General features: G+C 36.3%; 1 protein-coding gene across 2 annotated transcripts in view; it reads right to left on the reverse strand.

Moving 5' to 3' along the window:
- Positions 1 to 2,177: 2,177 nt before the first annotated feature.
- Positions 2,178 to 15,996, reverse strand: part of PJA2 (praja ring finger ubiquitin ligase 2) — a 76,577-nt gene continuing 62,758 nt past the window's right edge. Inside the window, exons 8-11 of one of the 2 annotated variants that reach the window (XM_036279205.1) lie at positions 6,086 to 6,200; positions 5,576 to 5,697; positions 4,934 to 5,092; positions 2,189 to 3,685 (exon numbers count right to left, since the gene is read on the reverse strand). In XM_036279205.1, coding sequence (XP_036135098.1) covers positions 4,967 to 5,092; positions 5,576 to 5,697; positions 6,086 to 6,200 — 363 coding nt within the window. In that variant the 3' untranslated portion in view covers positions 2,189 to 3,685; positions 4,934 to 4,966. Of the gene's footprint in view, positions 5,093 to 5,575; positions 5,698 to 6,085; positions 6,201 to 15,996 lie in introns of both variants that reach the window. The other variant, XM_036279206.1, reaches the window with a different exon arrangement.

Genomic DNA, 15,996 nt, shown 5'->3' on the forward strand with positions numbered 1-15,996 from the left:
AGATGGAAGCGACCATATTTTCCCATGACTGCACATTAATAAAAAACATTTTTTTCAAAACTGTATCCATGAACAAATAGAGTGGTACTAAACCCGTAATTTAATCGTTACTTTACAGAGAAAACAGAAGCAGAGAGTTCAAGTGACTTGTCAAAGTGTGTTACTTCAAATACCACACTTTTTGGAGGGAAAAGCAGACTCCAAAAATTATAAAAATGAGATGGATATTGATTGATCACTTATCAAATTCTAGGTCAGATTAATAAACACATGGCATGTGGTAGTTGAAAAGGAGGCAGTTTGGTTTCACTAAGAATGAGCGACTTCCCACTAACATTTCCTTTCTTGATTCAGTACACTAGCAGGAAAGGCTGTTTCCACGTAATCTGCCTGTCGGCCAAACACGACAAATGTCTTATTGTCCTTTTAGGGAAGATAAAGAAACATGAGCATATAAGTGCCTCGTGGTTGCTTTAACAACTATATCCCAAGTACTGATGAATGGATCAAAGTCACCTGGAGGGCAGTCTATAGTGGCATTCTGAAGAGGGTCTGTATTTCATCCTGTTCTTGTCAGTATTTATCAATGACTTGGACATCAAAACGAACTGACACAAGGCTAAAAGGAAGAATCAGGGGTCACAGGATCTTTACAAATTAAATTTAGTAAGGATGAATTAAGTAATTATTAGGAGTGGACTTGACTTACCAGCAATGCCTGCAACGTTCAGCAAGAGACAACAATGTGATATGCTTGCCCAGTAACGACAGCAATGATAACACCAACACAGACCAGTCGTATGAGATCACCGTGAAGTAGGCAGCAATGCTTCTGGACCCAGCTCTAGTCAGACCACAGAAGAACCGTGTTTGGTTCTGAGCACCATATTTAAGACAGGGACTGAAAGAGCCAATGCCAGGCTGGTCATGCAAGATCTGAGAAAAGTGTGAAGCCTGGGGAAGATATGAAGAGGTGGCAACACACAAGAGACAGGGCCTTTCTATGTAGTTCCAAATGCATGCTATTTACAAAAGCACCTGAGTGACAATTCTAACAATGAATAAAATCCATCCTCTGAAGCAGCACCTTCATAAAAATCATATGACAAAATTATAAATAGATTTTGGCATTAGAGAGAGGTGTGTACCATTGCTGTTTCTAGCTCTGCGATTGCACTTTTCTTTTTAAAAAAATAATGTTTTTATTGATTTTTGAGAGAGAGCTAGGACATTGATGTGAGCAACCCAGGCATGTGCCCTGACTGGGAATCGAACTGGGACCTCTCAGTCCATGGGACGATGCTCAATCCACTGAGCCACACCGGCCAGGCTGAGATTGCATGATTCTAGTAAATGTTTATTATATTAAGGGAAAATCAGAATTATAAACTTTCCAAAAGCTTCCAAACAAGATGATTATAGTTTTGTAACTTAATACAGGCATAATTGTTCTCAGCTTACCCTTCTGAAATGGGTGAGGTTTTTGAACCTTTTGGAAACCATGAGGTAGATCTGACATTACTGCCACACCCGATTTGGAGAAGGCACTGAAGTGAGGCGGGCATCCACCCTGGAACTTCGGAGGGTTTCTGCAGACCTGAGTTAGTGTGGAAGTCGGGCTTTGCTGAACATACTGGATTGCTATGGCGGTGGACAGCAGATAGCAGAGACTACTCCTTCAGAACCTTTCAGAAAAAAGTCCATCAACTACTTCTATATAGCTGGGCTCTGTCTCCGGGCCTTCTTAGATCATAGTTCAAGGACTACAAAATCATGTGCTCTGGAGCCTGTTTCAGACCTTCTTGACAGCGGTATTCTTTGGCATTAATTCTAAATCCTCCACGAGTTACATTATAGAAGTGATACGACTGCACAATTAAATATTAGAAATGACCACTGAGTATATCCTGTTTATTGTTTATGATTTACATGGAAAATGATAGACTGGAGTTGTAGAACAATAAACCAATCATTACAGTTAGACCTGGGCTTTTGAAAAACTTGCATTCCATTTTAACAGTTCATATATATTTAACAGCTTATATATAAATCCAGATCACAAATAATCTTAAAAGTTAGTTAGCTTAGAGATAAACAATTAAGAAACAAAAAAGAAATCCACATGGATTTACCTTTAAATATCAGCATTTATATTACATGAAAAGAGAAAATGTTTAAAAAAAAATAAAATTAGGTCAAGTCACTTAACATATAGTAGAGAAATAAGTGAAAAACATTTTTATTACTTATATTTATATCTAATTTACCTTCATATAGTCTTAACTTTTACAAAAGGATTCAAGATCTGATCAAACAATATTTTGGTGTCTGAACTTGTCAACCTCAGCTTTCATCAGCTTGTCACAATGAAAATCCTAAAACCTCAATTTTCTTTAAAAATTGTTATAAGCCAACTCTTATTCAACTTTTCTCCTTCATAGCAGCTGTTTATAGATAACAGGGAGCCAAGAATGAAGGACAGAAGCAGACGGAAAGCAAAAAGTACAACAGCTATCTTATGTTCAGCTCTCAACACTGCTGGTTGAGTTTGGAACGAAAACCTCAAAACAACTGGCAAATAATAGCTAAATCTTAACAGGCAAAGAAGAAATATTTTCTTTGGAACAGCTGCTATCTAGGAAAAGAAAACCAAGGTCCTTTAATATTGCCTAAATATAATGTGTGGCTTATTACAAAAAAATTTGTAGTGGTCAGTTTAACCAGTAGGTATCACAACTGATCAATATTACTCAAAGGAAACAACAACAACAAAAAACATACTAGCCACAAATTTCTGGAAACCAAAAAACAAACAAAAATCCTACTAGCCACAGATTTTCACAATATACACGTGTGGATTAATTTTAATCTGATTTGACTCCTTGACACTAACTGATCATCAATGAAATATGGTATGGTAAGATCACAGAGTAGAAAACAAGCAAAGATTAGTTTATACAACAGAGACTATATACATCAGAAGGAAACATGCTAGCTAATGCAACATTAAGGCCTGTATGTAAGCATTTCCAAAGTCACAGGAGCCCCAAAGAGCCCTCGATTACAAAGTCACCACATTACATGCATGCAATGTTCAGCTTTGTTTTACTCATCAAAGGATACACAGTATTTTGCTGTAAATACCAGACACATTTACAATATATGCAAAAATTAGAATGCAAGTGTTATGTTCCTTATATTTATGCCTCAAATGTGACAACAGTGAAAATTTATTTTTAAGAATGAAAAGAGATGGAATATAAATACTCAAAAATTACACAAATAAATGTAATTTTGCATTTGGAAAGCCACATAAACACTCCTTTTATATGTCCAAACTAAATTATCAATGTACTACTCAAATGAATGTACATTCACTATGTGCTTTACTATTTTACTTGCTCAAATGCGGTATTCTAACAGCCATCATTCTCGGGTGTTTGATATTGAATCATATCTGTAAGTTAAACATTACGTCCATGTTTATACATAATTGCCTATTGGGTGTGATCACCTACACAAAATGCGGTGCAGTCTTAGTTTGGGGTTATGTAATTATGAAGATGACCTTGTAGGTCAATTTCCCATAAAAAAGAATAAGGAAAGCTGACTTCCTTACTTTTGTAGAAGCTTTTGAACAGAACTCTTTTAGAGGGTAAATCTGAGGTCAGGATCTTCTTTTCTCCTTTAAACAAAGGAAAATAAGAAAGAAGCTGTGTTACATGTTAAGTTCTGCTCACACAGTCACTAGGCAATCATATAATCTATTCCCTTTTCAGCCACGGCTTAATTTGGCTTAATTTGAAACTACCTATTTTAATTTTAGTTCCAAGTGAATAACCTTATCAAAATAAATTAGTGTAAAGAAACAAATACTGATTATGTAATATAAATAATCTTTGTTCAGGAATACTTTAAAGAAATAAATTATAACACAGTAAGGTTTAGATATGTTGTAAAAGGGTATGGCCAAATCTGTCCTATACCCATCAATATTATGCTTTATACAAGTCAGAACAGTTAATGTAGTTTTTTTAAGGTTTCAGATTTTCCTTTAGGATACAACAAAATGAGTGTTAAAAACACTTTATGCATGTTTTCAGACTTTCCGAAATATTCCAGAACCAAAATTACCTTAAACTATACCCAATAGTTATTTAACAAATATGCCATGCATGTTCTGGACCTTCAAGTATAATTTTAACCAAGTAGAAAAGATTTCTATAAGGCCATCTAATTCATCTTATTATTAAGTGCTGAGCACACTAGATTGTTCATATGCTTTACTGACCTTACTTTAAGCACATCCAACATTAAAAAAAATAATAATTCACTTTACTACCTAACCATTTCCAGGGATATTTAAGATTTTGAAATTTTGTGATGCTCTAGCCAGAATTTCAGCGTTTGTTTGACATTCTTAGAAAGTCCTGATTTTCAACAAAGATGGAAGACTAGACACGTTCCTAAAAAACCACTTAGTATTATAAACCAAGGGGTTTTGATGTAGCAAAAGGCAAAGGGACCAATGAAAAAGCATGCTTTAGAATCCTTTTTATTTCCAATGAAACCAAATTTTACTACTGTTGTAGTCTTCACATTTGATGCAAATAGGAGAGCTTTATCATAATCACTCAGTGGCAGTACTTCAGAAAAAACCAATAATGCGTGCCACATAGACGATTATTTCTTCTGGAGAGAGTTAAGTGATAAGCTTGACTTTTACAATTAATATCAACATCTTCAACTAAAAAAAATGGATGTACTGCTTCAACACTCGGCTTGAAAATGTTAGTACTTTCTGCAAACCTAAATTTAGTTTAGAAAGGTCAATATTCTCTTTCTAAACTATGGCATAGACTATATATAGCATTTTAATATATTTATATATAATTATTTGCACATCACGTTTAGAAGGAATTTGCAGATTTACTCTGATAGACTGATCTCACGCAAGTGTTCAGGTTTAAGGAGCTTCTGCAGTACTGTCATTTGAAGGTGGGGCGTCGTGACCAGGCTCAGAGGCAGCAGCTGCAGATGCTTCGATAACTGCAGGTGGGAAATGACGGCGGCACACAGGGCATGTTCCTGACTAGAGGGAGGAAAAACAAGTTCATAGCCAATGAAAAGGTCTTCATTGCCACATAAGTATCTTAAGAAAGACAAAACAGTATCATTATCTTAAAAACAAAACAAATACATTTTCAGTGACACTGATACATATTAACAGCTTATCAGTCTATTGTTACAGTACTCTAAGTAGTGCCAAAAACATCTTTGCTTGAGATTCTTTTCAAAACACAAAATTTCCAGAATATGATTAAATATGTTAAGTAGTTCATGTTGTCTATATTGCTCTTTAGACAATGCTAGTAAAGTAAAATAGTTTGATATTATCATTAATCTGTAGTCATTAAGAGAAAACTAATTTTAATTAAATTGAATTAAACTCAACTCAAACCTACTACAAGTATGTAACTAAATAAAACAGGATTAAAAGACATCACTATCATCATTAACTTGCAGGAGAAAACTACTAAAATATTAACTTAAAAGAAGTAAATCTAAAACTCACCTTTTGCAGCCAAATTGAGACACAAGGTTTGTGAAAGAAATGGTGGCAGGGTAATTCTGTTGCTATATCATCCTTAATATACTCACTGCAACAGATTGGACAGCACTGCTCCTGACCAATAGCTGAAAATGACAAGTAATTCGATATATTAGTCCAATAAAATTCAATTTTAATAAAACTGAAAATCAACATGTGAACTCACAAATGATACCTGTAAAAGACAAATGAACCAGACTTTGATCAATGAATTGTCAAAACATGTTTCTAATATATGACAATTTGAAATTTAATAAACACTGCTTTTGTAGAAACTTGACTAGGAAACATTTGTCCCAACCTATCATTTAATAAATTACAAATATTCTTCCACTAGATAAAAGTTTGTCAGAATCTGGTTTCATAGAAAATCTAATAGAAGTGTCTAATAGTATTTTTATCTTCTGGGTGCATTGATCATATACTTAATCATGCAATGTGTCATTCAACATCAGAGGTCAACTTTGCCCTTACCAGTGTGATCTTCAAGAACAAGTGTCTCTGGAAGACCATCAATGCTTTCCTTACTGGCTGGTGGATTGGCCACCTCAACATCTACTGCAAGAGACTCTAAATGTGCCAAGGCAGTCTGAAAAATACAAGTCACAGTTCTTTGTTAGGAAACACTTTAACACAGTAACAGAAACTATTCTTTTTTTTTTTTAATTTTTTTATCCTCACCCGAGGATATTTTTTCCATTTTTTGTACAGATAGAGTGGGAGGGAGAGAGAGTGAGAAACATCGACGTGAAGGGACACATCGAGTGGCTGCCACCCGCACGACCAACCAGGGCCGGGGACAAACTGCAACAGAAGTACATGCCCTTAGCGGGAACCGAACCTGGGTCTCTCCGGACCGCAGGCTGACGCTCTAATCGCTGAGCCAAACTGGTCAGGGCCAGAAACTATTCTTAAGGCATCTTCCAACATTATATCCATCATTAGTCTCTTCCTGTTAGTTTCTTTTGCTTCAGTCCCCTGGCCTTTTTGCCTCCTTTCAAAAGAAAGCATCATCACCACCATCAAACCAAAACATCAAAAACATACCAAAATATAAAAGCCCTACTTTTCACAAGTATAACAAAAGTTCTATCTTGTCTCAATGTGCCAAATACAATAACCATCTACTTGCCCCATCATATTTATATTTTCAGAAGAGTGGTTACGTCATCCAACTTATGAGTGTCCATATGCATGGGATCAGTACTATAAAGATGTAAACATTTTGAACAGGTTCACTCATGAAAGATAAAATGTGGCCATGGTTAATAGATATTCAAGGTATGGAATCAAAAACTGCATTTCTGAATAGCAGTATCTACTACTATCACAGAGGTGGCACACCCACATTACTAGTTCACCAGGTATTATTAGGTTATCTGGGTTGTGAACTTTATATGGGGCTTCAAAAGTTTGTATAGCCCTCGCCAGTTTGGCTCAGCGGCTGGAGTGTTGGCCTATAGTTCAGAGAGACCCGGGTTCGGTTCCTGCTAAGGGCATGTACCTCAATTGTGGTTTGTCCCCGGCCCCGGTTGGGTTGTATGGGTGGCAACCACTCCATGTGCCCCTTTCACGTCAATGTTTCTCTCTCTCCCTCCCTTCCTCTCTCTCCCTCCCACTCTATCTGAACAAAAAATGAAAAGATGTCCTTGGGTAAGGATAAAAAAAAAATCAAAAGTTTGTATAAAGTTATTATTCTAACAAAAAAAGAAAGAACATTAGATCATATGATCATCTAGTGCAAGGCACCCTCATCTTTTTGTGGACCGATTCAACTTTCTGGCCACAATCAGATTAGAACTTCAGGTAGGACTTACATACACAAGTCCCAAAAGGTAGAAACAACCCAAGTATCTATTGACAGATAAACAGATAAATAAATGTGATTGGTAAAGGTAAGCATATTGTCAAATTCAGAATACTCGAATACTGTAATATGACCGTATATTAACCACTTTACTCAAGTACAAAGGTTAAAGAACAAGAGTATTCAAATAACTATACCTACAATAATTTGTTAAAGAATATACATATAAAAAATAAATAAACTGTGACCTCAAAAATATGAGGGGAAATAAAAGGGTAGAGCTTTTGTATGTAATAGATGTTATCAGCATAACACAGACTGTTAAGATATTTTATGTTAAGCCTCATGGTAACTACGAAGCAAAAATCTGCATCAGATTTACAAACGATAAAGAGAAGGCAATCAAAGAATGCCACTATGGAAAATCATCAAGTCATAAAAGAAGATAGCAAGAGAGGGAGAAACAAAGGAACTAGAAAACAGCCAGACAACAATAACATAGTATAAGTAAGCCCTTATCTATCAATAATTGCTCTAAAAGTAAACTGAATAAACTATCCACTCAAAAGGCATAGAGAGGTTAGATGAATAAAAAGACAAGACCCAACTATATACTGCCTACAAGAGAATCACTTCAGCTTATGGACACACGTAGGCTCAAAGTGAAGGAATGAAAACAGATGTTCCATGAAAGTGGAAACCAAAGGGAGCAGGAAGGACTACACTAACATGAAACAAAATAAACTTCAAGCAAAAAAAAAGAAAGAAGAAACCAAGAAGATTATAATGATAAAGGGTCAGCTCATCAAGAGGATATAAAAATCATTAATAAACACACACCCCACATTAGAGCAACTAAATATATTAAGCAAATAAAAAAAGATCATAAGTGAGGTTAGACCAAAATACAATAACAGTAAGGGATTTTAATACTTTGCTTTCAACAATAGTTAGATCATCCAGACAGAAAATAAAAAAGGAAACACTGGACTTGAACTATACCTTAGATTAAATAAAACTAATAGACCTATAAGAACATTAAAACAGCAGAATACATATTCTTCTTAAGTGCACATGGAATATTCTCCAGGACAGATCATATAATAGGTCACAAAACAAGTCTAAGCAAATTTAAGAAGACTAAAATCATACCAACTATCTTTTCTGACCAAAATGGCAAGAAACAAACTGTTAACAGGAAGAATATGGAAAATTCACAAATATGTGGAAATTAACACACTCCTGAACAACCAATGGGTCAAGGAAGTAATAATAAGGTTAAAAAATATGATATAAACAACTTAACTTTACACCTCAAGGACTAAGAAAAGAACAAACTGAGCCGAAAGGCAGTAGAAAAGAGAATAAAGATCACAGCAGAAAAAAATGAAGTATAGACCAGAAAAACAATAGAAAGTATCAATAGAACTAAGAGTTGGGTTTTTTGGTAAGATAAACAAAGTTGACAAACCCTTAGCTAGACAAAGAAAAAAAGAGAGAAGATTCAAATAAAATCAGAATGATAGAGGAGACATTACCCTGATACTCCAGAAATACAAACGATCATAGGAGAGTTATCATGAACAAGTATGTTCAAACACATTGGATAACCTAGAAGAAATGGGTAAATTCCTAGAAACATACAACTTATCAAGAATGAATCATGAAGAAATAGAAAGTCTAAACAAGAAAATTGAATCAGTAAGTAAAACTCTTCCAACAAAGAAAAACCCAGGATCAGGTTATAGCCCTGGGAAATTCTATCAAACGTGGAAGAATTAATGCCAATCCTTCTTAAGCTCTTTCAAAAAAATGAGGAGGAGGAAACACTCCCAAACTTATTGTATGAGGTCAGCATTACCCTGATATTCAAGGTCAGATAAGGACTGTACAAAAAAAGAAAATTATAGCCCATAACCCTGATGAACATAAATACAAAAATCCTCAACAAAATACTAGCAAACTGAATTCAACAGAATATTTAAATGATCATACACCATGATCAAGTGTGATTTACCCCTGGGATGCAAGGATAGTACATCACATTTATAGAATTAAAGCTAAAAATCTTACGATCATCTCAATACATGCATAAAAAGCATTTGCCAAAACACAGCACTCTTTCATGTAAAAACTCTCAACAAATTGGGTATAAAAGGAAGATATCTCAACATAACAATGGTATATATATAATATAAATCACACAGCTAACATCATAATCAACAGTGAAAGGTTGAAAGTTTTTCATCTAAGATCAGCACTCCAGTTCAACTTAGTACTGGAAGTCCTAGCAGAGCAATCAGGCAAGGGAAAAAACAAAAGGTATCCCAATCAAAAAGAAGTAAGTAAAATTGTCTCTATTTGCAGATACAATCTTATATATAGAAAATCTTAAAGACTACACACACACACACACACACACACACACACACACACACCCCTGTTAAAACTAATCAATAAATTCAGTGAAGTTGTAGGATACAAAAGAAACATAAAAAAATCAGATTTTATTTCTATATATTACAATGACATTTCTGAAAAATAAAGGAAATAATCCCATTTGTAATAGTATCAAAACAATAAAATACTTAGGAATACACTTAACCAAAGAGGTGAAAGATCTGTACACTGGAAACTACGTGACACTGATAAAAGAAATTGAGGACACAAATAATGGAAAGATATCCCATTTCCATGGATTAGAAGAATTAATACTATTAAAATGTCCATACTACCCAAAGCAATCTACAGATTTAATGTAATCCCTATAAAAAGTCCAGTGGCATATTTTCACAGAAATTTAAAAAACAATAGTAAAATTTGTATGGAATCACAAAAAAAAACCCTGAATAGCCAAAGCAAAGAATAAAAAAAGCTGGGGGCACCACATTTCTTGATTTCAAACTATACCACACAATTATAGTAATCCAAACATTATGGTACTTGTATTAAAATGGACACAAGAGTTCAATGGAACAGAATCAGGAACCCAGGAATAAACTCTAGCATGTACAGACAATATTTGATACGGGGGCCAAAAATACTCAATGGGAGAAGGATAATCTCTTCAATAAATAGTCCTTGGAAAACCAGATAATCACATGAAGAAGAATAACCATGTGAATGAAACTGGACCTCTTCAATATACCACTCAGAAAAATTAACTCAAAATGGAGCCAATATTTAAACATAAGACCTGAAACTGCAAAATTCCTAGAAGAAAACACTGGGGAAACGTTCTTTGACATTGGTCTTGGCAATGATTTTTTGGTAATGACCAAAAATGCACAGGCAACAAAAGCAAAAATAAATGAAACTACATCAAACTAAAAAGCTATGCTCAGTGAAGGAAACAATCAACAAAATAAAAAGCCAATTTGTGAACTGGAAGAAAATATTTGCAAATCATATATCTGATAAGGGGTTAGTTAATATCCAAAACATGTAAGAAAGTCATGCAACTCAGTAACAACAACAAAACAATCTGATTAAAAAACGAGCAGAGGAACTTAGACATTTAGCTAAGACATAGGGATAACCAACAGGTACATGAAAAGATGCTTCACATCACTAATCATCAGGAAAATGCAAATAAAAACCACAATGAGATATCACCTTAAACCTGTCACCAAATGGCTATCACCAAAAAGACAAGTGATAAGTATTGGCAAAGCTATGAATATAAGTGAATACTTGTACACTGTTGCTAAGAATATAAATTGGTATGACCACCCTGGAAAACAGTATAGAAGTTCCTTAAAATGTAGAAAATAGAACTATCATACAATCTAACAATTCCACTTCTGAGTATATATCTAAAGAAAATAAAATCAGGATCCTGAAGAGGTATCTGTACTCCCATGTTTACTGCAGCATTATTCATAATAGCCAAGATATGGAAACAACCTGAGCGTCCATCAACACTGAATGCCTAAAAAGATATGGCATATAATACATGATGAAATACTATTCAGCCATGAGAAAGAAGGAAATCCTGTCATTTGTGACAACATGGATGGACCTTGGGCATTATGCTAAGCAAAGTAAGTCAGACAGAGAAACACAAATAGTGTATGAGATAACTTATATGTGGAATCTAAAAGAGCTGAACTCATAGAAACAGAGAGCAGGATGATGGTTATGGGAGCTGGAGAATGGAAGAAACGGGGAGGTACTGATTAAAGGGCACACACTTCTAGTTATAAGATAAGATGAGTAAGTTAAGGGGATCTACTGTACATCATGGTGATTATGGTTAATGGTATTGTACTATATACTTGAAAATTGCTAAGAGGTAAATCTTAAATGTTCTCACCACAAGAAATGGTAATTATATGAGGTGATTGGAGGCATTTGCTAACCCTACTGTGATAATGACTTCATCATATCAGTTCATCAAATCAATACACTGCATATGTTAAACTTATGTTATATGTCAATTTCTCCATAAAGCTGAAAAAATGTTTTATATATACACACACAATGGAATATTATTCAGCCTTGAAAAGGAAGTTCTGACACATGCTACAACATGGATAAACCTTGAGGGCATTATGAAATAATCCAGTCATGGGAGGATAAATATTATATGATTATATGTAAATGAGGTCCCTCAAATAGTAAAATAGAAACAGAAAGAATGATGGTTGCCACAGGCTGGGTAGAAAAGGGAATGGGAAATTATAATTTATAATATACTTAATGCCACTCAGCTATATACTTAAAAAATATAATTTTATGTTATGTGTATGTTACCACAATAAAAAAAAAAATCAACAAATAGGTAGGAGAAGGATTCTGCCTGATAGCTAACGTGTTCTCATGGATGGCAAACAATCCTCACCCGAGGACATTTTTCCTTTTTTTGTACAGATAGAGTGGGAGGGAGAGAGAGGAAGAGATAGAGAGAGAGAAACATCGATGTGAAAGGGACACATCGAGTGGCTGCCACCGCACGACCAACCAGGGCCGGGGACAAACTGGAACCGAAGTACGTGCCCCTAGCGGGAACCGAACCCAGGTCTCTCTGGACCGCAGGCCGACACTCTAACCGCTGAGCCAAACCGGCCAGGGCGGCAAACAATCTTTGTATACTTAGGATCTAGCCTAGATATTTTAGCAATGACTCATATCTTTCCAAAAAGGATTTGAAATGGCTTACAATAAAGGATAAGGTCAAGGCTAAAACAAAGTAAGGACTGAAAAAGGAGAAAGAAAAAAAGGTTCATCAGTGTTAATATAGTTAATAATACTCAACACCAAATTTGACTCTGGATTTGCAGAGATATTGCAACAAGAAAATTAGTGCACCGGTAATTGAATTACTGCCTCTTAGCTCCAAATTTACCTTTCATTTCTGCTCTGTGACAATAGATCTGGGCCTTTTAAAGATTTTCTCTTTGTCACCTAGCTTGATCTTAGGCTCTGTCAGCAGAGGGCGCTGGAGAGACAGCACAGAAAGGAAGGACTTTGCTTCCTGTTTCTAGTGGACTTGCTGGGAAGGCCCCTGCAGTGCTCAGGCTTCCCTAGTGTGGGCTTACAGCAGAGATGGCTTTTCTAGCACCAGGCTCCTCCATGGTGAGTAGCTTCTCCAGGGCCTGAAAGCTACAGTATAAGGTAGCCAGCTGCTCTCCACGGCATCCACCTTGGGTGGTTTTGTAGCAGCGTGCTTCCAGTGAGTCACCTCCCTATGAACAGTTACTGCAGCACTCCAGAAAGCAGATTTCAACCAACTTCTGCCAGCACAGTAGCACAAAACCATCTCTAAGAGCCACTGACTGTGTCCTCCCAACAGTCTGCATCTCAGTCCTAGGGTGTCCTCCTCTAGGGCAGAGAGGTGGAGTGCTCTGTCTCAGTCCTAAGAGGATTGTTTTAAATCTGCTATTCCTACGTTCTATAGAGTTCACGTTATTTCCTAGTAGCTAATCCCTCATTATTCTAATCTCCTGTTATAGTCGATAATTTTTTATATTAAGCCTACCCTGGTCAAATTATTGTTCTCTCTTGTGACTAAGCGCAGATTGATACAGACTTGGTATCAGGCCCCATGAAGCAAGAATGGCAGATAGGGATTGATTTGGCTAGGCCTTTGGGCTTGAGCTCACTGCTGAGCTCCTTGCTAATAGGAAAGGATGCTATCAATCCATGGCCTGTAGTGGCATCACAATTAATCAAACTATCACTGTGGCCAACTGCAATGAAATGCCAACTACGGCAAGTGTCTTGGGAACCCAGGTAGTTGGCTTCTATACTTGGCCTTATGGGAGTAATGATGGCTATAAAAACTGTCATGTGATTGCCCTTGCACATTTACAAAGAGAAAAATGACAAACTCAGGCCCATTAACTCTAAGAAGGAAGCACAGCATGAGAACCAAAGCGTGTTCATGACAGCCCTAATAAAATCCCTCATTTCTGAAAATCAGACCTAAAATTTAATTGGGAAAATGCTGACTTAAAAATGAGAACTTAATTCTCAGTCTTGTCAAGTTTTTCAAAAAGTGTTATCATTGACTGGTTTAAGAACACAATTCTGAAACGTAGTACGAATGGGGACAGCTGGCTGTAGTCAGATGAAACCAACTCCAGTTGATACTTGAATAACACAGGAGCTGACCCCCAGTTAGCCAAAAATCCACATATAACTTCTGACTCTCCCAAAAGTTAACTACTAGTAGTCTATTGTTGACTGGAAGCTCTACTGGCAACATAAGTCAATTAACACATTTTTTTGTATGTTATATATTGTATTCTTACATTAAACTAGAAAAAAGAAAATGTTAAGAAAATCATATGGAAATTTTATCTGTTTACAAAGATGAAAAAAATACAAGTATAAGTTCAAAACAGGGTCAACTGTATTTTGAAGTCAGTGGGCCTTCTTTTACCAGTAGAAGTAGCTTTCCCTCCAGACTAGCCTTCCTCGACTTGAAAATTGTGTGATAATCTCACGTGGAACTTTTATCTTTGGTACTTCTATGTCCCACAGTAAAATTACCAGAAAACTACAGCAGCTAAAAAGGGCAGGAAAACTGACGACACAGACTCCTCAGGGCATAGGTTTGGGTCACTTCAGCAAGTAAAGACTCCTAACTGGCTGAGATTCTTGCTGACAGCAGAGAAAATACAGAGTGGGTTATGACAGAAGAAAATCATAGCTGTCAATTAGAGCTGTGACCAAATACAGAAACAAGTAGTAACTTCATAGTTTCTGTTTGCTTGTTATGTGTATTCACTTGTATCTGCTATTTTCTTTAACTCTCTCCTTCCCATTTTTATTTCATATAGCAGTTAACTCTACAATTTAATCTTCATATAAAAGAATGTTTAGTATGACTGACTTAATTTGTGGAGTAATGATTATTGCCAGCAATAGATACAGTGACTCTTGGAAAGGTTCATCTGTTCATTCTGGGGAAAGGGTGAAAACTTCATTTGTAAGAATAGCTGTATCTTGTCAGGTAGAAATATAGTAATATTGTTGTTGCATGAGAGTTCATATGTGTATAGAAGGGTATATATGGAATCCAAGTAGTGAAAGGGATGACTGTTTCAGTTATCCAAATTGATACTGATATTGCTTCTTTAGATCCAAATTTGCTATTTCTGTCAGCCCTGTGAAAATGGATTTGGGCCATTTAAATATCTTCCCTTCTGACATCTGTCCTGTTAAGCCTGCTCACAGAGGATGCTGAGGAGACAGTGTAAGAGGAAAAGGGGTTTCCTTCTAATCCCAGCGTGCCTGCTTGGCAGGCTTCTGTGACAGGTGTGGCTTTCTCCAGCACCAGACTCCTGCAATGTGCACAGCTTCTCCAGCTTCTTGCTCTGGTTGTGCATGTAGCCAGAAGCACCCAGGGCAGGTCCATTCCCCCAGCATGCCCTTGGACGGCTCTGTAGCAAAGTGCTTCCAGTTAGACATCTCCTTATGACTAGCCTTCCCTAGCACTCTACAGGGCTGATTTCCAACAAGTTCTGCCAGCACAGCACCACTGAGCTCTCCTCCATTCATTAAGCCACAGCTGTGCACCACCCTGGAGTGGAATGGTGCCCCTTCCTGAGGAGATCTTTGCTCTACAGGTGGTGGCTGCTCCTTACATATGTATTTTCTACAGCAGTTCTCAACCTGTGGGTCGCGACGCCTTTGGGGATCGAATGACCCTTTCACAGGGGTCGCCTAAGACCATTATTTCTGATGGTCTTAGGAACTGAAACACTGCTCCTTTATCCATCTCCAGGAAGGTCTGCCCACATACAACATGAGGAATTGTATTAAAGGGTTGTGGCATCACAAAGGTTGAGAACCACTGATTTAGAATTATCTTTATTCCTTACTAAGCAATCACTTATTACTCTAATCCCCTGTTAGAGTTAATAATTCTTTCTATTAAACTTTCCCATCAAGAGATAGAAAATGGAAAGAGCTTGTTATTTGTCTCTTCTTTCTCACATAACTATAGGCATGAATCTCCTCCAATTCCTTATATACTTCTCAAGATAGACTCTGCAAGAACTCATCTGTGTTACACATAAACAAAGAGAGAATACTATTTACAGTAAGTTCCATTTTAGGGAGTTAGTCC

This window comes from Molossus molossus, unplaced genomic scaffold (genome assembly GCF_014108415.1).
Source record: "Molossus molossus isolate mMolMol1 unplaced genomic scaffold, mMolMol1.p scaffold_m16_p_3, whole genome shotgun sequence".
Classification (NCBI taxonomy): domain Eukaryota; kingdom Metazoa; phylum Chordata; class Mammalia; order Chiroptera; family Molossidae; genus Molossus; species Molossus molossus.